We start from the raw sequence: 27514 nt of genomic DNA on the forward strand, positions 1-27514 counted from the left end.
CGTGAATCGGGCGTTCAGTTAGGCCTATAACGTGAAGATTTGTCTTGCCATCTAAGGCACGAGCACATCTGTGAGGCCAAGCCTCACCAAGTAGCCCGTTTGTTTACAACGAAAATTACATTTAATTAAACTGCTTGTATGCCGAAATAGTTTTCAACATTTTGGATATCAGCGCCGGGTGAATTAGGAAATGTTCTCAAAGTAGCCTTATGGCTGAAAGCTGCTTGGGATCCCCCCCTGTCAAGCAATATAACCATACATACGCGCGGCCTGCTCACTCATTGTTTCAAAAGGAGTAATTTTGGCTTTGTCGGAACTGGCCATTGTAGGCTACATAAAAATAAACTTCCAAAACTAACGGAAAATATTTATCTTCTTTCAGTTAATTCAAAAGTTTCCAAAAAGTTAAAAACAGATGACGTGATGCGCGTCATTGACATAATGCGCAAATATAGCCTAGATATTTTAATATATTCGAATACATGTGTTTATTTTAGAGGGAAAATTCAAATGTCATTTTGAGCAATTTTGACAGCCCTAGTCCACTGTAGGCTACGCAATCGGCTATCAACACCTTCCACCTAGCCCCGTTGAGTGGGGGTCGCTATAATGCGTGTGAAATAGCACCATTGAGTAGCCTATGCGAAATAGCCTTAAAATCCTTAAACATCAGAGAGGAGGAAAAGGGTGCGCGCGGGTAGGCCCGAAACTTTAGGAAATATATTAAAAATAGGATTTCGATCCCTTCCAGTAAACAAAGTCATCCAATGCAGATGTAAATTAGGTAAATAATACAACCTTAACGAAACCGAACTCTGGGATTTATTTGAACATTTATTTTGAAGTGTTTCAGTTGATTTGATGTCAGATTTACATGATTCAAACGTCCCTACCAAGGCAGGCTACTTGCTGTAGGGTTTAATATTTTGTTTTTGCTTCCTAAGCCAAGTAATGTATCCATACCCTACCATTCAAATATGTGTTTCGAAAACCCAAACTGACTTTATTTTATATTATTTTTTAATCATTAGTAAAACAAAAGCCAACAGTTTGTCTATAAACACAGTTTGTAAATATAGCCGCAAGCGGCAATGGCGGGCCCGAGCACCTGCGGGCCGCAACCCGTTACATGTCGGAATCCAACAAAGCACCGACGTGGTGCATTTGTGAAATGTACATATTTGATACGTGTGCTATTTGTTTTTGTACTTTATTTTCTGCCACATGTACTTGCTTGGCCAGGTGGGGGCGCAATGCAAGGCAGGCCCATTGGTTGTCATCATAATCATAATATATATTAACCTGAGAAATTTCAGACCATTCATTTTAAGCAAAGAACATTTCTGATACACTTTTTGGATGGCCAGATGGTGGCGCTATGTTAGGCATGGAAATTACACATGTGAATATCATCACAATAATGATATCCAACTTTTTTCTAAACTTTCAGATCAATCACTTAAGGCATTGTCCATTCCTGGCACATTTCCTGCTTGACCAGGTGGTGGCGCTATGCCAGGCAGGCCCATTGGGTGTCTGGATATCATCATAATCATAATATCTATTAACATGAGAAGTTTCAGACCATTTATTCAAGGCATAGAGCATTTCTGGCACATTTCCTGCTTGGCCAGATGGTGGCGCTATGCTAGGCCTGTGAATTACGAATGTGAATATCATCACAATAATGATATCTGATATGTTATAAAGTTTCAGATCAATCACTTAAGGCATTGTCCATTTCTGGCACATTTCCTGCTTGGCCAGGTGGTGGCGCTATGCCAGGCAGGCCCATTGGGTGTCTGGATATCATCATAATCATGATATCTATTAACCTGAGAAGTTTCAGAGCATTCATTCAATGCACTGTGATTTATGACACATTTCCTGTTTATGTGGTGAGATATTAAAATCATATCAAATATATTACAACATTCAAAAATACCTTCACAATTTAACATCAGCGACATCTTGGCATAATGTTTGCCAAATTTCAAATGAATCTGACAAACCGTCTAGGAGGAGTATGTTCAAATTGATCATATGACATCAGTATAATTGTCATTCTTTCTGTTGCCAGTTGGTGGCGCTATGCCAAACATGCATTATGGGCATGTGAATATTATCATTAACATGGTCTTCCATGACCTGTGAAATTTAAAACATTTCAAGCCATGCATGGTGAATTATGACACATTTATTGTTTATGTGGAAGGGTATTAAAATTAATAATTTCGCCATTTCGTCAAATTACAACATATCAAAAAAACGCTTCACAATTTATCATCAGCAACATCTCGGCGTCATGTATACCAACTTTGACATGAATCGGATCAACCGTCTAGGAGGAGTACGTTAAAATTGATCATGTCCACAACGCACAAAATCTCAATTACCTCACTTCCTGTGGGCGTGGCTAATGGCATGTTAATACAAAAGTTGTTTGTTTTTGGGAGTTACATACACCCACCAAATTTGGTGTGTGTATCTAAAACTATATGCCAACCACAAGTCACAGTGACATAAGGGGGCGCTATGGAGTTGCTGGGCAACGCCCAGTGCCAAGCTTTTATCCCTGTCTATTCACTGTATCACTAGCTGTGTGTGCCAAATTTCAAGACTTTTCGATTATGTTAACCACCTCAAAATATTTGCCAACCACGGGATCAGTCACCTAAGGGGGCGCTAGCGAGGCCCTGGGCCACGCCCGGGGTCAAGCTCTTGTACCTAACTGCGATGTGTTACACCTGACGTGTGTGCCAAATTTCAAGAGTTTTCGACCATGTTAACCACCTCAAAAACAGGAAAGCAAAAAAGTAGAATAACAATAATAATATAGAAAAATAATAATAATAATCCTTACAAAAACAATAGGGCCTTGCGCCCTTCGGTGCTCGGGCCCTAATGATCAATTCTGAGCTGTGCGACATCTGCTGCAGCTCTAATTATGAAAAGCCAAGTGGATTGTATGTGACTTGTCTGTTCTGAAAACATATAACCCTTATGAAAAACAATTGGCCTATTTTAAGGAGCTCCAAAGTAACTTAACGAAATCTGCTCAAGAGGTGCCGTTACTTGTCTGAAAGTAGTATTGCGAATGGGTTAGCAAAACCATAGCGTTTGGTCAACGGAGATGCAGATCACCCTAATTCATTTGTTAGCCCATCTCGGCTTGTCCCCTGCACTCCAAAATCTGGCGCTAGTTAGCCGATGCTACCAACAGCTTTTTCAATTGTGGTGCTTCTGCATCGGGCTAGCCATGCAAATAAATCACTGTTTTACACCATTTACGAGGCTCAATGTATCTCCACACTTCATTGGTAGACTTCCGAGGGCCCTGACATTTAAAACGAGACATTGAGAACTTTGAAAAAGCACTGGTAGTTTACTTACAAGACGATTTATACAGACAGTATCTTCACGAAGTTTAGCGTTTGCAGCCATCTTGAATTTAGTCACGATAAGTCGAGCGACGAGTAAGAATGAACAGGTATGATAAGGGATCGATCAGATTCCAAAAATAATTCAGTGGAAATGCATGGATTCCAGTTTCTTCCAGTAGCAGCAACTGGAATCCATGCATTTCCACTGAATTATTTTTGGAATCTGTCATCCAATAACTAATTCAATGTTGATTTAGGCCTACAGAACCCGCTTCTCTCGCGGCAGTCACTGACCGTAGAATAAATGCATGGGGAAAAACACTTTGATGAGCACAGCGCAGCAGCAGTTTGTGACGTTGTTTATTAGTGTAACCTCATGTATGAAAACTAGTATTGCCAGGCAATACTAGCCTACTTTGAAAAGTAGTATTGCCGTGGCAATACTGGTGACGGCTGCCATGTCCTGAAGTAGCCTAAAGCATATAGGCTAATGATTCCTAAAACATACCAAACGAAGTCCATTCTGTGGCTATTGAAATTTGGGTACTTTGTGTTAACTGTAACCCACCCTCTGAAGCCTTTCGTGACACATAGAAAATACTTTTTAATTAACCTGACGTGTTCTTCATTCTCTGATTCTAAAAACGGGACACCCTGCTCACAAGAGCCATCTGATGGTTGTTTGGGTTGTTGCAGCGTCGTTGCAGCGTCACTGGAGAAATACAAATTAAAGTTGCGTGATCGTGCGTGAGGTCACATGCGAATCATGCGTGAAGCCGGCCAATTTGAAGTAATGCCCACTGTATGAGCCATGAGCAAAAAAACACCCCTGTTATCTTCGGATTCGAACCAACTCTTCACTGACAAATTTGATTTGAAGATTGAGAGACTGATGCACTAACCAACACACTACCAACACTTTGCCAAAAGACAAGATTTCTTCGACCTTTTAGGCATGTTGCCATGTTAATTTGGTATAGAAGCCTTTTCAGAGATACATAGGCACATACTACTACTGTACATTGCCCATATTGAAATGATGTAGCCAACAGCCAGTGGGTATTGCTATAATCAGCTGCATGTAGGCTTAATTTTGAAAAAGCTTGAGATGGCGCTCCTGATAACGCGCCTGCCTACCATGAATGTGTTCTGTGTGACATGGGTTCATACCGAGCTGACATTGTTCATGTTTTTTCAGTACACCTGTTTATTGTACTCTTCCTTAACAACATATTCTAAAGCAGCCATTCAAAATTATAAGTATGTAGGCCTACCGAAGCAAACTATATCTCTCCACCGCCCCTAGTTAACAGAAGCTGCAGGCTGCACTCTCCCAAATTAACATGAACTTAGATCTGTGGAGCAACTGGTTCTGTGGTCTTCAACTAATCGCAGAAATATATAGTTTTTGTATATTTATTATGGACACCTACAGTGGGTCCCCGTTAAAAATTGACACTTCATTCACGATCATGGTGAATGGTGAAATGTAAGTACAACTGCAGCCGCTTGGGGGCAGCATAGTCCGCTGTGGAGTTCCACGGTCGAACCAGACGAATTCGACAGCAAGGGCTGTGATTGGCCGAGTTTTCAGTGCGTTTCTCTGTGTTTTTAGCAGCCCCTGAAACATGCTAGTCCACTGTAGCCTAAGCCTTGTACATAATGTTAAACATAGTTTTGGATTCAGTGGCAAGATTTCTTGATTGTACAGTGTCTGTCTCTCAGTAATGTTTTAAAATGAGAGCTTCGTCAGCTGGCAGTAGGCTACTTTGTCGGTAGTCATGAGAAGTTCGCTTGCTAACAGAACATAAATATGTTGCCCAGAAACCTTGTGAATAGTTCTGATTTTTTTTACTACACTAACGAGGCTGAAATATAGACTTTGCCTACAGCAATTCCTTAACAGTAATGTTAACAAAACGACAGCATTCATATGACAAAGAAAAACGAATTCGGTCACTCAAGACTGTGCCACAGCAACCAGTGTAGGCTACAGTCCTACCCAATAGGCCTACTCGAAGCAGATAACGTTGTCTGACGGTCGAGTTGGTTAATGCACGTATTTCCAGAACAGGTCTGCAACTTTCAGGCAGTTCTGAGTTCGAATCTAGGCAGGAGCAGAGCCATATAAAGGCCTAGGCCTATTGTTATCATTTTTTGCAAGGTGTTGCTCCTGGCAATACTTGTTTATAAGACGTTTGGTGATTAATTGATAGCTGTTTTTGGGACACGTTAAACGTTCTTTATAATGAGCGCATCCGGGGAGTAAAACGACTGTTACGCGCTGTTACAACTGTAGGCTACAATGATTGCAATACAAAAATATGCGTGTTAGTTTAGTTAGTTTTGTGATGTTTTGCACTTTTGCCTCATGTGTTTTCAGGTTTGAGGGCTTTTTTGGCAAGATTGACTTTGGTTAGACTCTGCATATGTTATTTCTCCGTATGGAAAATAAAGTCAATTTTCGACACACTTCTGTTATTAGTTCAATAACAAGTGTTGCTTGTTAAAACATGTGACTAGTGAAACTCAAATGATTTTAGAAATATTTAGCCAAAGCCAAAAAGTGTTAGAGAAGGAGAGACGCCGGTGCAGCTCAGATGTCTTCTTAATTGTCTTTATTCTTTAGTAAAAGGTGCAGAACATTATTAAACTTTGACTAACGTTTCGATGTTCGTTAGTCAAAAACATCGACACATCGAAATGTTAGTCGAAGTTTAATAATGTTCTGCACCTTTTACTAAAGAATAAAGAAAATTAAGAAGACATCTGAGCTGCACCGGCGTCTCTCCTTCTCTCTAAAATATCTGTCCTGGCCTGGTTGCAACGGATTGTGGCCAAACGACAGAAGCGCGGAGAACCCTCCTTTGTCTACCAAAAAGTGTTACTTTGTGCCCCGCGCTCCCCCACTGCTTGTGAAAGAAGGGGATGGGGGAGGGGGGCTTAACGTGAAAAAGCTTAATGTCACAAAAAGGCAACGAGTCGTTTTAGGCTACAGGCCTTCATAATAGTATGCTACAGGAAGTGGGGGGAGGGTATGGGATGACCAGAGCCGTCATCTATCGTCTTTCCAGGCACACAGCTTGTTATATAGCCTATCGACTGCCTTAACAGATAGACTTTGCTCTTGGGTTTGGCCTTACAGCGAACTCAATGCTCTTGTTGGTTGCAGTTTGTTAAATAAAGCGATGCAGATTACATTATTTATTTCTGATTAATTGCGTCTTTTGATGTATTTTGCAACATTTGCTTGTTAGGCTGGGCCACTGTCAATGTCCTGTACAGGTCAATGTTCAACAATTGCTGGTGTAGGCCTAGGCTATTAATCAATTAGGGACTGTTCGTTATTTATTTAATTAAGGGGCTACCGGAGGAGTTTTGGGAGCGTTAGTCAAAAAAGACGTCGCCAGCAAGAATTTTTTCTATGACCCTCCAAAGTGATTGAGAAAAAACGCATGACCCTCCCCAGTCCCAACAATTTATTGATGCCTTAGGCTACTGGGTCAATTTGGGAGCTTGCATGCTACGACTCCTTCCTTGAAATGCCTTGAAAAGGCTGTCGTTTGCACAATTTCACAAATAATCACCGGGACCGAAACAAACCTGTCAACTTTTCCCGGGTTTATCGCGTATTTTAACTTTTTCCTCGCTGTCTTAGGAGGAGCTGCAGGGCCATCGCAAGGGGATGCGAGGCCCTGTGCGAACTTGACAGATGCAAGGCCCTTTTCACTTACGTGCATGAAATCATGCGACAGCTTACTTTATAGCCAAGGCTACCGTCGGTGTATTTTAATAGTAGCCTAGTCTAATAAGCTACACCAGCTTGCCTTTAAGAGGGGAAATTCAATTGTATAGCCTATAACAGTGGTCTCCAACACGGTGCCCGCGGGCACCAGGTAGCCCGCGGGACGGCTATGAGGCGCCCCCAGCGCACTTTCTAAAAATAGCCAACAGGTCGCCTGCAGATCACACTCTAAAAACACGCTCCATTGTGAAGTTTTCAATAGATATTTAAGTCTAGACCAGAACCATTTTAAGAATGTATGTAGCCATACATCTAACATTAAATTGATATTGGTGATACCTTACAAATTGTAGCTGCGTTAAATTTTAGCCTTCGGCTCCAAATCTGTTTCCCATTCGATCTTTAAACAACAACGGAAGCGGAACGCATACACGCTGCTCGCACACATAGACAGTAAAGGGAGAAAAAACTTGCTTGTCTGGTGTAGCCAATGGAAGCATATCTTTGCAAAAGTTCTGTGGCCATTCCATGTTCGTCAAATACGGTTCTTGCATGATTGTTCAAGGACTGAAAAACAATTGCTTTAGCTCACAGGCCTTTTCTCCGTAGGCAACTGCCGTATAATAGCGCTGAAAATGTTATAGCATGCATGAGCAGGACTGTGCATTACCCTTTTTTGTCAGATCATGGATCATTTCAGGTGTGCAATAACTTTAAAAGGAGTTTTCATATGTTAGGGTGGTGTGGGCGATTACTATTGAAATGTTAAAACCGAATTGTCCACTGAAATCAGAACTTAAACAACCCCTGAATTCATAATGGTGGGTGGGTATAAATTGGGTACAAATTGTAACCCAAATTATTAATTGCACAAAAAGATAGTTTTTTTTGTAAAAAAAAAAAAAAATAGATTAGATTCCTCATGCAAACTTGGAAATGAACAAACTGAACAAAAATGTTGGTAGTGTTGCATAGGTTATTGATATTAAATTTGAAAATACAGTTGCTTAATATATAATATTTATATATACACGTATAGGCCTGCACAATATTGATAATTTAAAAGTAAAAATCACATAGGCCTATTATTTAGGAGGACTACCCTCGCAAAAAAGGGGTGAGGGTATGTTTGTTTTAAATGAGTAGCCCTCCATATGATTTCGGTTCTTCAGGTAGCCCTCATTCCCAAACAGGTTGGAGACCCCTGGCCTATAACATTAGCTGAGTCACATATTTGGCCATATGGTGTTTATCATAGGCTAGGCTACGTCACGAAACCAAATAGTGTAACAAAGGCGAAAACTTTAACAGGGGGAATTAATTGGGCATGAATCATTGCTGAACGGTATTTGTCAATGAGCAGAAACACACACGACATTCAAACTATTGATAAGATGTACTGGTCTGTATCTATAGGCTAACATTGGACAAATAAATGACACTGACTCGCCATCCTGACTCAGGAAAAAAAACTTTTTCTTGCTTTGCCGCAAACTCAGCAATGAAATCATAGGCCAGTTTGCAGGTAGCCTCACGTTTTTTTTTCATAGAAGGGAGAGCCCAGTCTCTCCTGTGACATGGAGGTGCGCAAATAGTTTTTAGCCTGTTCAACTTCGAAAAGCTTCGTTCACCCGATGCCAGTCACTGATCGCAATTTCAAAGTTCGGAAAGCTTCATCTTTTTAAGTTTTAAGTGCAGTGGCCCCTATCTGCCCCCTTTGGAATTATATCTCGAGCCTATTAGGTCCAGTACGTGCGTTATGTCCTGGGATTCGGATGTGCTCAAAAAGAAAAGAAAAAACACTTTTTTATAGATGGTTATGAGGAGCAATGTGAGAGAGAAATTTGATGATCATTGATCGTTGTTTTGGGACGTTATGCCTTTTCCATAGGCGTCAGTGAAGGAGATTGAAGAATGACCATTTTTTTATACGAAAATATTTCTTAACTACAAAAACTCAGTGTCTAAAAACTCAGTGTCATTCAGACTCAACCCTCTTGTTGTTTTATTATCTTTTTCGTTGTCGTTTGAACGTTGGCAAGCAGGCATGTTGCGGTTGCAATTTAAGTGAAATTTCTACAGTAGGCCTACAACATGCTGTTATGCTGGGCTACTGTCAATGTACTTGTACAGGTAAATGTTCAACAATTGCTGGTGTACAGGTTATATAATCAATTAGCTACACCATTTGTCCAGCTGTTTAAACATTTTTTCGTGCTACATTCAAACGCAAAAGGTGCTTTGATATATTTTTCGTTTGAACGTCGGCAAGCAGGCATGCTTTGGTTGCAATGAATGAGGATAATTGCTTTTTTTTGCATTATTTTGAATATGACTCGCTCCAGTCTCAACAGCACGTACTTTTTCCACACGCTAAGTTCTAACACACATAGGCCTATCCCCTCTCGCTTTCTCTCTCTCCATCCCTGCACACGGTGCTTTTTTAAAGGAGCTGCACCATTTTACAACAATTGCATCTACATTTTCATATTACAATGTTTTGTCAAGTGTAAGCTTAAACTACCATGATCAATTTAAGTTCCCGTGCCCCCGCTGAAAGTCTCTTATGCTCTTATGCGCTTATCGTTTCACTATCAAATCTATAAGTAACCGTGACAAATAGGGTATAAGATATATAAACTCACGCTATTGTATTATCATATATGTTTGGTAATGGCTCAGCTTTCTCTGATTGTTCTACTGACTTGGAAACTGCATCATGCAAGCAGTAAGTCAAGTCGCATCAAAAATAGTAGTGGCACCAAAGTGACACCTTGTGGTTGTTTGTGTCAACTGCAGTTTGTGCCATTTCTGCCGAGAAAATGGGGATCGTGATTCCTGAAGGAACCCGTCCAAACTTAACAGGGACCCACTGTAAATAACATAAATGTTCGCGCAGAGTTCTGTATTGCACAGAAGTAGGCTTAGTATTATGATTGACTATTTGTCGAGTCACATCTGCAGTAAATAAGGTAAAACTCTTGTGATGGCATGCTAATTGTTTATCCCCAGTTAACATGCATCCCATCGAGATACGTAACACCTGTTGCATTTTGTGTCCACTCTGGTGTCTACACAGTAGAGATCGCTACTCCTGTAAGTGTGGGTGTGCTCGTCTTCGGACTGGGAGGATTTCACAGGGTAAAAACGGAGGTACGGGGGGCGCTGTGACGCAACAGGCCATATTCGGGTCCTAGTGCTCAAGGGGACCCAGGTTCGAATCCGACCTGCGGTCATGTCCCAATCCCACCCCATCTCTCTCTCCCACTCACTTCCTGTCTATCTTTGCTGTCCTGTTGGAATAAAGGCAAAAAAGCCCAACAAATATACTTTAAAAAAAAGAGGAGGTATGCGTTTTGTGACTACTCTGGTGTCTAAAGGGATTCCCTTTAACACAGTTGAGATCGCTACTCCTGTGTGTGTTCGTCTTTGGACTGTGGTAATATCACAGGGTAAAAGAGTAAGTATTTTTCAGTGTGTGTGTCTGATGCGAGGGCCCCCTAACGGGTTTAGGATGTAAGAGAGAGTTGATTTGATTGAGAGCCACTCTCTATCTGAATCAAATTCGCTAATTTGGGGTTTGGGGGCTAAGGAAGGTGGACTACTTCAGAGTCTCTCTCTATCTCTTAGTCACTGTTCCCTATTCCCTTGACTCGTACTTCAAAATGTGGTTAACTTCACTAAAAGAGGAATAAATTCAGAGCTGTATTTGCAATAGTTGTTTGTCATCATGATCTGGAGCATAGGACTTTCTTTCCTAAATGCCTGGCATTCTACTACTCCTGTGTATGTCAGTGCGTGCACAGTATATTTTTTGCCCATATAGAGTGTCTTAGAAAGTAGCCCTCAAACGGACCCCTACTCACCTGGAGCGAAGTCAAGCCTTTAGGGTGTAGCCCCTGTTGCAAGGCGTCCGGGGTTCTCAGCAACACAGGAGAGGCAGAAAAATACGAGAAAACGCTAGACAGTCTTTTTACAAACCCCTAACCAAAGGTTAGGATTTTGACTTTTATTAAATACAAATAAAAAACACAAAGAAAATAAATGTGTTCAAGTCTCTGCGGCTCGATCTGAAGAAAAATGAAAAGGAAAAAGATGAACCCTAAGGAAGGGGCCGTTCTCTCTTTATACCCCTCTCGTTCAGGCTGAACATGTCTTTTAGAGGCAAAGTCCGAGTCAAGTCTCGAGTGAATAGTATTCAAGTCCAAGTCAAGTTGCAAGTCATGACGAATATTATCAAGTCCAGTCTGAAGTCAATAAAATCATGACTCGTATGACTCGAGTCCACATGTCCGTCAATTCCTCTGTGACTGAAATTAAGGGAGAAAAAAGTCAGTCATCCCTCTAATTTATATAAACTTTATTAGCTAAAATCTCACTTAATATTGATCCAAAACACATGTAGTTTCAGCGTTCCAAGATTCATTCAGATCTGTGGCGATGTGGTCCAAACGTGTGATTTTGACACATTGGGCTTTTCTCAATATGCGTTCTTTTCTATACTTGTGTTCTCATGAACTTGAAAATCGTTCTGAAACGTCATCAATCACCGCCGAAGTACTGTTCCAATTCACAAGTTCGCATTTATTCAAGAACGCATAACATTCCCGGAAGTGTTCTCGAATTGTTGGTTTTATCAAGGATGCATCAGGTGGTGACTTGGTGGATTGAAGATGCACAATGCATTACGTCAGCTCAGCCATGACACTCACATAAGAGAAATGGCAGCATTGATGCATAATAGGCCTACCTATCATAATTGCTGCTACAATCCGATCCATGTTTAGGCTATAAACGGTAGGCTGCAGGCTTCACAACTAACGTTAATCATAACTGTCACTAACTGCGAACTTCAAACGTTGTTCCCGCCATCGGCAAGTGAATATATTCTTATTAATATTTAATAAAAAAAAATCAATGAGGAACAAACTTAAACAAGCTGGTGAATTATATATTTTATTGTAAATGTCAGAAATACTGGGTAGACCAATAGAGCAATAGGTAAATGACTAGACTCCCGAGCTGTTCCGAGAGAAGCTGCCGTTGGCAAGAACGCTGCTGTCTCAAACTGCAAATTGAGCGTCCTGTGTTCTCGCGTTCTCCAGAGTCTGGACTCACAATCTTAACTTTTCAAGTTCGAACTTTCAAGAACGGGAGACCGTTCTTTAGCGTACTTTGTATTGAGAAAAGCCCGGAATGACCCTTTTCTCAGATGGTAGAGATGCCCATTCAAAAAGCTACCAGGTCCCACTATTTCTTGGGTTGTCTTGCATTAACTGCACGTTTGAGATCTCCCCAAAGTGCCTCAATCATATTGAGGTCAGGAGACTGTGATGGCCACTCCAGAACCTTCACTTATTTCTGCTGTAGCCACTGAAAGGTCAACTTGGCCTTGTGCTGTGGATCATTGGCCTTGTGCCTCGGATCAGTGGCATGTTGGGAAGTCAAAGTGCGTCCAAAGCACATCTTTCGGGCAGATGAGCGTAAATTGTCCTCCAGTATTTTCTGATGGCAAGCTATATTCATCTTGCTATCAATTTTGACTAAATGTGATGTACAGTTTTGTGACCTTTGCTCACACAGCTCAATTATCTTTTCTCACAAATCATGACGGCTCTTTTGCTGTTCACCATGCTGTAGCCAGCAAAGTCATTGCAGCCCTGGGTAAAATGTGCAGAATGTGCAGGCACTACTTAAAATCAAGTGTGTGTAAATGTACCTATGATAGCCAGTTAAACCTGGGTGTGTCAGTTTGTGTGCATTTGATCTCTCTCTCTCACACACTCACACTCACACACACATAAAATAATGTGATGAAAGATGGCTTCATCTGAACACTATCCCTAAATAAAACAAAGTGTTTTGCATTTTTCAACTTAAGAGCACAACTGCATCATCATGCGCATTGTGTTTTACTTTGTTGTGTCCTATAATTTATCCTTTATATTTGTTTGTCCTATCATGTATTCTAATCTGTCCTAAAACATTATTGCCAATGTATTCTTTATTTGTATTCATATTACCATGCCATCTTTTATTCTTTGTCTCTTGGCCTCTCACTCTATACAGACTTGCTGGTTGTAAACTAACAGAGGAATCATATAAGGTTGTTACCTCTGCTTTGCAGTCATTGGTCTCCCTGACAGAACTGGACCTGAGTCACAATGACCTGAAAGATTCTGGAGTTCAGCTTCTCTCTGCAGGACTCAGTAGCCCTCACTGTAAACGGCAAACTTTAAGGTTTGTGTGCTTGACTTTCATTCTAGTATCACACGACTCCTGATTGAAGCTTGTCCATGTGCATGATGCATGTGCTGGATTAGTTCTTTGTCCATTAACTGATCACACTTGTTTTTACAAAATCATTCCAGTTTGGATATATTGACAGGATAATCCTGTCTAATCTCATGACGGCTCTTTTTGCTTTCCTCATGGCTCTAGCCAGCAGATTATTGTAGCCCTGGGTAAAATGTATAGAAGTCTCACATGAACTATTTGACTGTTTATTGACTGTTTATAAACAGGTACTAATAATTACAGTAAAGCATATCATAGGTGTGGAAACTTCCCTTAATAGCCAGTTAAACCTGTGTGTTCACTTGTGTGTATATATAATCAGACTAGCGCACAATTATGAGATGATGAATGGCTTTATCTAAACACAATCCCTAAATAAAAGAAAATGTTTTGCATGATCAGTCATATTTTCCAAAAGCTGACCAAAGTATGTAAACCTACAGTGGGCATTACTTCAAATTGTCCAGCTTCCCTCGCGGTCTGCGCGCGGGATCACACGACTTTAATTTGTATTTTTCCAGTGACGCTGCAACAACCCAAACAACCGGTGATACCGATGATAGACAGACATCATTTGGACAAAATATAGAGCATATTAACCTCCGTTGCTCAGCCAAATACCTTCCTGTTACGTCCTGTTATCACGGAGTTACAGGCGATAAACGATTTTTGATGGTCACAAGTTTACTTCATTAGCGGTTTATTTTTTTGATTATTAAAGAGTGTTTTTCATTTAAAGGTTTGAGTTCCTGCTTATTCAGTAGAGCATTTAGGGTTCTCTCCAATCCCAGACGTTCACATTGCATGTTTGTTTGTAATGGATGCAACCGCGAGATACGTGCTTGACGGCAATGAGTTGTTAACAGACATGAACCAAGACATATAGCCCAGCAGCAATCTATCTAAAATAACACATACTTCAAGTACCATTCATGATATGTTGTCAAATATTGAAGTTGTGGGAAGTTTCAATGTGTGTCCAATGTGTGTCTCAATTGTCCCCCGCTGACCACCTCACAGATTTCTCTAGATTTTGCAATGACCTTACATGACACAATGCCATAAAATATGCCAGTTTTTAGGACACAGAATAATGTTTGAAATGATACCAGTTACGTTTAACAGTAACATAAGTGTAATGAGCTATTCATTGTCGAAGGTGCATGGTGAAGTGAAATTCTTACTTTGGAAAACAAACATTTGCCGATATCATTGGATGGGGGATACTTGTTTGTTTTTGCAACTTTCCGTTGCAATATTCTGTGTATTCTGGACTGCAGGTAACTTGTTAAGCCAGTGGTTCTCAAACTTTTTCTTTCATTCCCCACTTTGATCAAGGGGGCATTGACTGATGATAGTGGAGATAACGTGTTATCCCGAGGCCTTTGCAAGTCAGCATCTCCGACGGTAGTCTACCCTATTAAAAATATAGGTTTTCGATGTGGGCTATGCATTGGGTGTCTAACCAGGCCTTTTTATCAGGCCACCAGGCCTCAGGCCCCTCCTCCTCCTGGACAATAGGCCAGAGGTGGAGAGGTGGAAAGGTGAGTTGTTGGGGGCAGGGCACCCACACACACACACACACACACACCATGACACAGAGCATTTCCAATTCAAAAGGGAAAGCACTGCTCATTGCAAAATGCAGAATGCAGAACCTTTAAAGGTAAACAGGCCTATAACTTGACTAAAACCGTGCAAAACTTGAGGCACATCTGTTATTATCTGAGCAGTCTCATGTATGTCCTCATTTTGCGAATGCGAGGACGATATGAGCCTGTTGCATTTCGTTAGATGTCCGAGTCACGCATAATGTTTGAAAACCACTGGCTCGTAATCACAATAATTTAACACACGACAGTTGGATACTTCATCATGTTCCCATGCATACATTTTGGTGAGTAGCATAGAGATCGTTAAAAACAATAAAGTATGGCTCTCCATTTGGGACATCGAAAACTTATATACTTGTAGACTACCGTCGGAGATGCTGACTTGCAAAGGCCTCGGGATAACACGTTATCTCCACTATCATCAGTGCTTTTTGAGGATGGGCTAGCCTACATTAAGATCAAGCATATTTCTGGTCGATTTAAGAAGGGCTTTCAATCGTACGTCCCCATGCACATAATAGAACGGCACTCTCTCAGAGAGCCCAGACCTCCGCCAAGGCAGCTCAATTATTGAATTATTATTATTTAAATCTAAGTTATTGAATTATTGCTTGAATGTAGGCTATTGTATATATTTTTTGGTATTTCGTGTTTTTCAGTAGTGTTCACAAATTGTTGTTTTGTTTTATCAGAACTGATTAGGCTACATCGTGCATAACGTGTAATTAACGTGATTAACACCTGTGTATGACTGTCCATTGTATGGCAAGGCTATTAACACCTGTCCCTGAGTCTGTATGGGCAAGCAATTACCGGGTATGCTCTAAAATTATCATAATAAAATAAGCACCTGCATTCCGGAGCGGTGCTTATGAGCCTGTTTACACCTGCTTTAAATACTGTAAATACAGGTGTAAACAATCACCAAGACACAGGGGCGCAGGAAATACTTTGAAAGTAGTCTCTAGTGTAGAGTGGAGTTTTCTTATATGTATATTATTTTTTCTGCTGTAAGTGTATTGTTTACTGGACCAAATAAAAGTCCTCTTCCTTTTCACAACAACCTCTGCTTCATCCTTTGCTTAAAATAGACCACCTGTCACGGTTACCCTTTAAACCTGAGACAAGTGAAACACTTTTTAATTAAACGTAATTTACAAAGACATCGTAAAACACTTAAGTTAATATTTTGTATTTTAGATAGATTGCTGCTGGGCTATACAGTATGTCTTGGTTCATGTCTGTTAACAACTCATTGCCATCCTCACAGTTGCATCCATCCGCCCTTCTATGAAATGAAAAAGACGTAGGCTATCTGCAAGCTGGCCTATGATTTCAGTTAAAATACAGTATGTGATAAACCCGGAAAAAGTTGACAGGTAGGCTATATTTCGGTGATAATTTATGAAATTGTGCAAATGACCGCCTTTTCAAGGCATTTTAAGGAAGGAGTGGTAGCATGCAAGCTCCCAAATTGACCCAGTAGCCTACAGAAGGCATCAATAAATGAAAAGGGAGGGTCATGCGTTTTTTCATAATCACTTCGGAGGGTCATAGAAAAATTTCTTGCTGGCGAGGGAGGGTCACGTCTTTTTGGACTAATGCTCCCAAAACTCCTCCGGTAGCCCCTTAAATATATAACGAACAGTCCCTAATGAAGTAAACTTGTTACCATCAAAAATCGTTTATCGTAACTCCGTGATAACAGGACGTAACAGGAAGGCATTTGGCTGAGCAACGGAGGTTAATATGCTCTATATTTTGTCCAAATGATGTCTGTCTATCATCGATGCACTCGGAGAAAACCAGAATGTTTAATTTGTCCTGCGTTTCTTCTACGGCTGCAAACGGGATTCACTCGCAGTTAACCAAATATTTCTTTATTAGGGCAGGGCAGGCATATTTCTGGCTATTAAATTATTTCTAAACCAGTCTGCTAAAGTCTGTTGTGAAGTCTGTGTAGGGTTTTCCAGGCTCCATTTCTTTTTATGAGACACCCTGCTCACTTGAGACATCTGCCGGTTGTTTGGGTTGTTGCAGCGTCGTTGCAGTGCACTGGAAAAATAGAAATTAAAGTCGCATGATACCGTGTGATCCCGCGCGCGGACTGCGAGGGAAGCTGGCCAAGTCGAAGCACTGCCCACTGTATACTTGGCCGAGAAACCTGATTTACATTTGTCCTAAAACATTTTTACTAGTGTATTCTTTATTTGTATTCATGCTACCATGCCAAATTTTATTTTCTGTCTCTTGGCCTCTGCAGACTTGCTGGTTGTATGCTAACAGAGGAATCCTATAAGGTTGTAGCCTCTGCTTTGCAGTCATTGGTCTCCCTGACAGAACTGGACCTGAGTGACAATGACCTGAAAGATTCTGGAGTTCAGCTTCTCTCTGCAGGACTCAGTAGCCCTCACTGTAAACTGCAGACTCTAAGGTTTGTGTGCTTGACTTTCATTTTAGTATCACACAAATCCTGATTGGAGCTTGTCCATGTGCATGATGCATGTGCTGGATTAGTTTGTCGTCCATTAACTGGTCACACATCTGTTTTTACAAAAGCATTCCAGTTTGGATATATTGACAGGATAGTACGGCCAACTATCTACAGTATGTCTCCTTGTACAATAAGTAGTTGTGATGCAGGACACATAACCACTGAATGTATCTCACAGGTTCTGCTTCACACCCTATCTGTGTACAGCCACCACTATGATTTACATACAAAAAACTTTTCAGTCTGTTTACCAGAAACGACAAAACACTTCTTGGAAGTGAAAATGTATTCTTACTTCACTTATATCAACCTGATGGAATGCTACTGAGCATAAACCCCACATTCAGAAGTGTCCCAGATGCAGCATCTGTCCAAAATAGGCTTGGTACCTAATCGAAGCAGAGCAGAGCTTAGAGCTGCTGGGACATTTCTGAATCACGCTGTTGCTCAGCTGGTCTCCAAAATAGACAGAGCAGAGCTTAGAGCTGCATCTGGGACACTTCTGAATCACGCCGTCGCTCAACTGGTCTCCAAAGTAGACAGAGCAGAGCAGAGCTTAGAGCTACTCTGGGACACTTCTGAATCACGCTGTTGCTGAACTGGTCTCCAAAATAGACAGAGCAGAGTAGAGCTTAGAGCTGCATCTGGGACACCTCTGTAACTGGTGGACTAGCACAGTGGCAGTGGTCAGCTCCAGTGACTGTGTTGTAACCTGAACAGAACGCATGTAGTGCTCATGTTGTTGTTGTTGTTGTTGTTGTTGATTACATACCTGCAAACTAGTCACCTTTCGGCGAAATTCGCAGTTTTTGAATCAAAATATGTCATTCACGTGAATCGTGTAGATCCGAAGAGTTTTTTTTCGGGGGTGGGGGGCGGGGCAACTTCCCATAGCCTGGAGTGAGACTATCGTCAATTTCATGCGAGATTGATAGGCAAGTAATTGGCCTCTCTTTGTGCTATTTTTGAAGACCTACCTATCAGTTGTTTCTGTGGGCGGGCTTAATCTCTCACTTTCGGTTACGCATAGCCTGCATGCTATGGCCTGCAGCAGCGATATGACCAAGGAAAAAAAGAAAATGTCCGCTAACAAACACGGGCCACATGCTACACTCTCACTGACTATAGACTCAAGGTAAAACATCATATTCTTAGGATACTTTTCTCTTGCCCTCGGTGGGTTAAATGAAAGACTTGCTGTGAGGTTAACAAGTGTTTACTCGCAAATTCACGTTCTCGCAGCTGGCCGTTTTGAATTGCTTTGCGAAACAAAACGACTCTGCACTGAGTGCGATTGTGAATTTAGCTCTGCTTAATAGTTTAATATTGCCTTGGAAAGTTATTGCTTGTTCACGTGTTATTTCCTTTAGCATTATATTTTCCATGTGTCTGATGGTTAGACATGACGTTCTCGGGGAGCGCAGACCTTTCCAAGGCCAAATGTAGTTATTTGCAACAAATCTGAAAGTGGACCTAGCAAAATATTTTGACTTGCTCAGTGATTAAGGTGTTTAATTTGTTAGTTTTCTGTGTAGTATATAGATCATAATTTTTAATAATTAGCACACAAACAAGCGAGACCTAGGCTTCTAGAGTAGACGGACATAACGCACTGCTGAGACCCGCCCCTTTAGTCGGAATGTGATCATTGCAGCCTCAGTAGACACGAGAGGAGCAGAAAGACACCAACATAACATGAGGGATAGATGTATTTATTCACAAAAAATATAAAATAATAATGGATTGAAAAGAGGTACTGATAAACCAGACATGCTAGAACAGATACCAGAAAATGGATATCCACAGTCCCTTTCTATCAACACCAGTGATTTTTATAGATAAGGATTAGGCTTTAAAACAGATTGTCAACATTTATGTTGTTTGGTCTGTTTTTGGCTGCATACATGAAGGCCAAGGTGGGCAATGTATTTTCCCTGGTTTGAGGTAATACTGACATTTCTTCAAGGATGGCAGGTCTGAAAATATCTTCTCCATCATTAGGTTATTCAATTAGGCTAAACATGGCCTTAACTCAAAACAGCTGGTAGGCCTACTAGTAGGACTATGTCGTTTTAATAAGTAAAAGTGTTAAATACAGCCATATTTAAATTCTGCTTACTGCACGTTTATTGTAATATAATATATGATGATAATCAATATTCATTATTGTAGGTCTACCCATGTGCATGTAATGGAAATGTCGGTTAATCCCGATATCCCTTCATTTACGTGTTAAAATGCTCTTTCGGAAATATGTCACCTTTTTCAGCCCCTCTGAGTTTGCAGGTATGTGATTAACTTTTGCCTGTATAGTCAAGCTATGTGTCTGTGACTCTTGTTAGTAAAGTATGTTTTTCTAAAGATATTTATGGGATTTTCTGTCATTATTACTGAATGAATTTGCTAGTGTATCCTTTAATGCATTGTCCTAATCATGAGGAAAAATTATCTTTTGTTTCAGACTGTCTGGTTGTCTCATCACACATGAGGGCTGTTCTTTCTTGTCCTCTGCCCTTAAATCAAACCCCTCCTACCTCAAACAACTGGATCTGAACTACAATCACCCAGGAGACTCAGGTGTCAGAAAGCTCACAGACAGACTGGATGATCCCAACTGTAAACTAGAGACTTTCAGGTCAGTGATGGGTGTTTATGTGAGTTTGATTTGAGTTCTAGTGGAGCTGGTCATCCATTTGTATCATCTGTTGGAGACCGTTCTGATATTCTCATGTTTCTACATGGTCTCCCACATATTAAACTGGGAATGTCATGGCCCTTTAAGTATTGCAGGTAAAAGTCCCCCAGTTCACACATATTAGGCTCCTGAATAGTTTACACGTCTACAGTTCTTAAATGCATAACACCACACCATCTACCCAGGCAACAGATTAAGACAGCTTGCACTGAAGTGACTCACTGAAGGGTGAAGGAGTTTTATTCAATTCTTTCAACAATTTGTAGGTAAACTAGATGTACCGCAGAGCGGTACAAAATATGACCGCCGCCCAGTCCAGCACATTTTTTCCACAAAAAGAAATCACGCTGAAAGGCCTATATGATTCTAACTGTTTCACTAAATTGCATTATCCACACTCAATTCTCACTGGTATCTGCTAGACAACAAGTACCAAAACATGATTAGTTCATAGATTTCACATGTAAAATAAATTTTACACAGAAGAAATGAGAAATTCTTGATTGTTTGTGTTATGTTTATGTTATGTGTGTGGGTGTGTGTGTGTGTGAGTGTGTGTGTGTGTGTGCGTGCTTGTGTGTGTGCCTGCGTATACATGTGCCTGTGCATGCAAGCATACATATGTCTACTGTGTGAGTATGTGTCATACGTATAATTACTGTGAATGTATGTGTGTGTGTATCTGTTTGTGCACATGTGTGCACATGAAATGGGTTAACATGACCCCTGGAGGCAAACATACGGAAAAAAATGGTCATCCTATGCCCTACAGTTCTCAAGATATTCACAGAGAACTGTGTCTGCCCTACCCTCCTTTCAGGGGGTCCAGTCCAGCGGGGGGACTACAGATCAAAACGAAAAATGACGGTTCCATGCTATCCATGTGGGGGTACATGCCCACCAAGTTTTGTGTACCCCTGTCTTTCAGTGTCCCGGGAATCCTTGTTGGTGTACGTCACTAAATGTACACACAAATTATTTTATTGTAAGGCCCCCCCATGAACGAAAGTACACAAAACTTGGCATGCATTCGGAGGGTGTCGTAATGATCCTACACTTTTAATTTCGTGCAGTTTTGACCTTGTCAGCCAGAGATATTGTGATGAAAACACCTAATTTTTTGCTTTTTAATTTTTAACTAGGTGGCGCTATACATGAAATAAGTGGTAATGGGATGGGTTGACATGCCCCCTTAAGACCAACATACATAAAAAAGGTGGACCTCCTAGGCCCTACGGTTCTCGAGATATTCACAGAAAACTGTCTCCGGCCACCTACAGGCCAGTTGGTGTATAGTAACATAAATAATTTATTGTGTGGCCCCCCATGAACGGAATTCCACAAAATTTGGCGTGCATACAGAGGGTGTCATAATGATCCTACACTTCCACTTTTGTGCAGTTTTGACTATGTTAGGTCACAGATACCTTCAATTACAACACCTCATTTTTACTTTTTTGTGTTTAACTAGGTGGCGCTATACATGAAATGAGTGGTTATGGAATGGGTTGACATGGCCCCTTGAGATCAACATACAAAAAAAAATGGTCCTCCTAAACCCTACTGTTTTCGAGATATTCACAGAAAACTGTGTCTGCCCTACCCTCCTTTCGGGGGGTCCAGTCCAGCGGGGGGGCTACAGAATAAAACGAAAAACGATGGTTCCATGCTATCCATGTGGGGTTACATGCCCACCAAGTTTCGTGTACCCCGGTCTTTCAGTGTCCCGGGAATCCTTGTTGGTGTACGTCACTAAATGTACACACAAATGATTTTATTGTAAGGCCCCCCCATGAACGAAAGTACACAAAACTTAGCATGCATTCGGAGGGTGTCGTAATGATCCTACACTCATTCGCTGCGAGGCGGTCATAATAATGAAATACATAAATATCTTGGATACATGAATAACATCCTGAGAACACGGAGCAATAAAACACACTTAAATACTAAAATGAGCATCACAACAGTTCATATGTCTAGCCCCCAGAACACACCGGTGTCACCCAATCTGGCTAAATATTCTTTGATCACCGCCAGTCTGAGATTTATGGCTCCCGTTGACTCCCATTCATTCCAAAAAACGATATTTCTGAAATGTGCTCAAACTACTGGCTGTGAATTGTGACCGCAACCATTTCACTTTAATAACAATAAAGTAGATTTTTGTAGAAGATATATACAGCAAGACATATACAACAGAAATCCACTGGAGCAATGTGGGGAAATTTGATGAAAACTGTAATTTCCTAAGACTATGTCGATTGCTCAAATTTCCAATCAGCTAATCTCAAATGTCAGAACTCAAAAATGTACATTAATGATACGCCACAATTTAAATCGACCAGATGGATTAGAACAGTGGTCCCCAACCTCATTTTGGGTGGCCCCCCAAAACATGTCCGTGGTATATAGAATCTGGCCCGCACGGGAGTACGACATCGTCAAACTATGACATCCGTAATTTCCCCCATTCATTCTCTATGGCGATTCTTAACAGTACACATGTAATACTCCACTGGTGGTTGTTTTGGCGCTGTTTCGCATTTGCCATCGAAAACGGAATGAAATGTAGGCCTACCTTCAAACAATGTAAGAGGCCTATGCTGACTGCATCAGAGCTCAAAGTATTCTAAAAGTTTATCAATTAATTGTTAATAACTAACTAACGTCTATTCAAGTCATATTTCTGGGACTTTCTGGGATATTTTTTATTCACTCGTTCAAATGTTCATAGAGTTCACAAAGTTCTCATCAGGTGATTTCAGATGTTTTTGCCAGCACTTCATAAAACTCTCATAGTTTGAGAACTTTAAATTATTTGTAGGATATTGCTTGTTCACAACTTGAGCAGTGTATGCAAAGACACAGAGTTCAGAGTTCACACAGAATAAAATACTTTTGGGACTCCCTGCTAATACTTTTGGGAATGCTAAAGTCTTTTTTATTAGTATTATATCATTTGAGCTACATTTTACACTGATATGGCATGATGGCAACATAAACACAGCTAACAATAGTATTAAATTGCAGTAGCCTATGATTAAATGTAATGGAATATTCAACTTAGACTGCTGTTGTTCACAGCACTAAGCTATTTATGGTTACTGATATACTTCGAGTCTCTGGCCCTCTCTTAGAGCCAGGCATAGTGAGCTGGCCCTCGTAAGAAAATGTTTGGGGCCCACTGGATTAGAAGAATGATTGGTAAGGAGTTACTTTTGCCCTTGTGCCTCTAAACCTATGGGTGACGTCACTAGGGATGGGCATTCGATTAAATTGTCTTAGTCGATCGTCGGGAGAATTAACGATCAACTATCGATTAATCATTAATATTTCTAGGCCTATATTAAAATTCATTATTTATTTAACTTTTTATACATTTAAAAATGCATTGAAGATACAAAAATACAGCGTGTTTTTCCTCGATGGGGTCTTTATCACAAGAAGAATAACTTGGACTGGACGTTGGTTAGGCCTATCTTGAAGATATTAAGCACTGCGCTGCGGTGCTCTAAAGCAGCGGAATGCGAACCGGCGTTCAGATTCAACAGAGACCCTCGTTTGTTCCAAAATAATAAATTATAAAAAAGAATCAGGTTAAACAATAACTTAACCAAAAACATAATAATGCTTAGATCTGACAGGTTTTGTCAAAATGTAACTCAAAACTATCCAAGGCACGGAGTCGAGAAAGAGGGTGAGAGATTAGCTTATAACAATTAATAAGGCTATTTAACAAAGCCTCATAAAAAAATAACTGCCGTAAATCCTCAAATTATGGCCGGGGTCTTTTATTTACTTAGGCTGCGCAAAGCACAGGACTTTATTTGGGGCAGAATAGGCTATATTGAGCAGGCCTTTATTTCTACGTGCATTTTATTGTGAGACATGCGTTTCGTTTGGAGCGCATACCGCTATCAAAAGCAGAAGATTTTCCGTTTGGTTTGGGGTTTAATTTACTTTTGGATAGTTTGATTATATCGTCCCCTTAGAATTATAAGGTTCTATCTTACATTTTTGTCAAAATTTAGTTATTTACATATTCTTATTCTGTGACACCTTAAGAAGATGAGGTGAGGTGTTTGTTGTAGTTGTATACATTTTTGGACATTATATCTGAAGAGGTTTGTGCCACTTATCAGTATAAGTCTATGGAATTCTAAGACTTTGAAGCTCAATATCTCAGAACTACTCAGAACGTAGATAGAACCCTATAATTCTAAGGGGACGATATTGCTCAATGTTGGGACTGATGAGCACTGAAATCTGGGAGGTAGCCTATTTGATGGCTCACTATTACATTTCATGTAGTTGAAAGAGTCGAGATTTTCACCCACTGTTTATTGCGAGGCAAGGCAGCCGCTTTCATTCATTCAAAATGTGCGCTTTGCTGTAATGGAAACCTTATTGCGTAGCCAAGTAGCCTAAATTGAGTTTGAATTGCATGATTTACTTAATTAAATTCGTATTGGCTGGAATGCCTCCAGTCGCGGCAACATGTGTGTTTAAATGTAGTAGTAGCCTAGGCCTACTGCTTCAGCCTGCAACCTCAGAAGAGGACGGCAAGCGACTGAGCTTGAGAGCGATGTGTTGGAGACCCATGGTATGGGACAACGACTTTTCATTGACAACAAGGTATTAAACCAACCAACAATATAAAATATTAAGAGCTCTTATTTCATTGAGTTAAATCGAAACAATGTCTTCTATTTCTCGTGCACTGATAGTGGTAGGCAATTATTACATCACAGTGTTTGCAGGGAACATTATCGTTTTTTAAACAATAAAATAGTCCCACGCCACACTTCACCGTGAACTCTTCATAAATAAAAACGGAAACTCGTAGGTAACTGAGTACCTATAGCGTGTGGTATAATGTTTAATTGCTGCCACACAGTGATTCATTTAATTGCTTCAAGACACACTATGTAACGCAACCTGCATTAGTTTAATCGACGACAAATTAACATCATCGACACAATTCTTAATGATCAACTATCGATCGTCGATTAATTATGCCCATCCCTAGACGTCACAGACGTTTTGCTCATTCTTTATGCTCTAAATAGACAGGCACACAGCCTAGAAATCTAGATGCACTGCTGCCAGGGTAGTCTAGCAACTCTCTGTTGGCTTGCGAGCTGGAAAAATGAAACTTCGATCAGGCCAATCACATTGAGTATAGAGTCTCTACACATAAACTCGAGCATTGAGAACATTGTTCATGTACACATAGTTTACTATAAAGAAAGGTTTTGGACAACTCACTCCTTGACTGGCAAGATGGTGGCGAACAGAAAAACCAAGTGAGTTGTTCAAAACCTTTCTTTTAGTAAACTCTGTGTACACCAACAATGTTTTCAATGCTAAAGTTCATGTGTAGAGACACTGATGATACTTCAATCAAAAGATTCTTGTTGTGTCGAGCCTTCTTAGTGTTTTAAAAATAGCGATTTTGACGCGATCATGTATCAAAATAGTGATGCCCCTAGCATTCCCATAAACAACATTATAAAAGTAGTAAGAATAAGTCTATGTGCAGGATGAATAGTATGACGATCAGTAGAATAACTATGTATAAATGTAATTACAGTAGGCCTATGTACATTTGTAAATAAATAGAAAACTATGGGTGAGAGGGATAAATTTATTTTATTTAATCGTAAAAGTAAATTGCATTAAATTAAATTGCAATTAAAAATCTTTCCAGTAGGCTTTAATGTCACGCAAAAAGTAAAACCAAAGCTGAGCTTGATCAACTAGAACAGGGGTATTCAATTAATCTTCAGCGAGGTCCAGTTACAGAAAATTTCCTTAAGCAAAGGTCCGGAGCATCATAATGTTTAACGTGTGTTTAGGCTATGTGTATGTGTAATATTAGGATGGATGGATGGAGCCTAGTTGTAGATAGATACTTTATTGATCCCCAAGGGGAAATTCAAGAAATAGAAGATTGTAGGCCTAGACCTAATGTTTAATGTGAAATAAAATAAGTAGCCTAAAAGCCAACATTCGAAATGAGGAGAAATAAGGCAAGATAAGAGTAGCCTAATTGGGGAGAAAAACTGAGTAGCCTTGGCTATTTTTAAGATCTTAACGTGCACTTAAAATACAATTTGAGCTGAGACAAGGATGGATATTCAACAGCTGGTTTCTTGAACCCATTAATCAGCAAGTTTAATTTAATTGTTTTAGTTTTTTTTTATGTTTACCCGAAATCCTGGAAACCCAGGAATATCATGTTGTTGGGCAGAATGCATGTAGGCTTAACTAGATTGTGCTGGATCAATCATATTGCCTTCTTAAATCGTAAAATATTCTGTGGTCTCAGTTCACTGTTGAATGGGCCTAGCCTACCCTATGCTTGCTGAAAATATATGCTTTGTCTAGTAGAGGTGCTTCAAATTGGCGCTTAAAATCGCCTGTCTTAGAATATATAGAAGAGGTCTAGGGCAATTCCGCGCAAAACTGTCACATCCATATTTAGTTGGCGTTACGGACGTGACAGTTTTGCGTGGTATTGCCCCCTATCGTTTAATAAAGCTCTGTTCTCGCTGTCTAGCTTTCTCCTCTTTGAGCAATCGATGATTTGAAAATAACTTACTTATCGTTAACTTAGATATCCATCTAATTGTTTCTCGTCCCGTCTCCTCTCCTCGCTCGTTTCAGGCTATCAGTCTCTTCTCCATAGTAGGCTACTTTACTCACTGACTCGACTTTATCAGAATTCACAGATTTTACTGGCTAAGTAGCAGCAAGCGAAATGATGGTTCCTGAAGCTCCTGGAGTAAATGCTGTTATCCTAACCAACGAAACATTTACGTGAAAATCTAAATTAGGCTATTGTGGTCTGGGTCCGGATAGGATCACGTCACGGTCCGGATTCGGACCGCGGTCCGCCATTTGGTGATGGCTGAACTAGAACGTCTAAAGAACCAGAACTTGAGTGTAGTTTTTTGCTGGGTCCCAGGCCATGTTGGTCTGAGGGGAAATGAGAAAGCGGAGAGTGCTGCTAAAGCCCTCCTTACACTGACAGACTTTGGAAAGATTTGGAAAAGATTTTTGAAAGACTACAGTCTCAGACCCTCTCACATCTAAAGACAAGTAGTAGAGTTTTAAGTCACAGACTATGATTTTGCAATGACTAGGGATCTTGCAGGGTCACTAATTACAAGACTGCAACTAGATTCCTTTAAATTATTACCCATCGTGCAATAGATAAACAGGAACTGAAATGATAGCCTACTAAACTCAAAGTCATATTTTCGTGTTTCTGCAGCATTG

At 40.4% G+C, this 27514-nt stretch overlaps 1 protein-coding gene across 5 annotated transcripts in view; it reads left to right on the forward strand.

Annotated features, from left to right (window-relative positions):
• LOC143127676 (NACHT, LRR and PYD domains-containing protein 3-like) overlaps positions 1–27514 on the forward strand; it is an 83445-nt gene that overhangs the window by 25036 nt on the left and 30895 nt on the right. For 4 of the 5 annotated variants that reach the window (XM_076289327.1, XM_076289309.1, XM_076289335.1 and 1 more), the window contains 3 exons: positions 13198–13368; positions 17302–17472; positions 19994–20167. In XM_076289327.1, coding sequence (XP_076145442.1) covers positions 13198–13368; positions 17302–17472; positions 19994–20167 — 516 coding nt within the window. Of the gene's footprint in view, positions 1–13197; positions 13369–17301; positions 17473–19704; positions 19819–19993; positions 20168–27514 lie in introns of those variants that run through there. The other variant, XR_012987667.1, reaches the window with a different exon arrangement.

The sequence above is a fragment of the Alosa pseudoharengus genome, unplaced genomic scaffold, assembly GCF_046254945.1.
Source record: "Alosa pseudoharengus isolate Yale_2024_CS ecotype anadromous, Long Island Sound unplaced genomic scaffold, YU_APseudo_1.1 YU_APseudo_1.1_scf_1, whole genome shotgun sequence".
Classification (NCBI taxonomy): Eukaryota; Metazoa; Chordata; class Actinopteri; order Clupeiformes; family Clupeidae; genus Alosa; species Alosa pseudoharengus.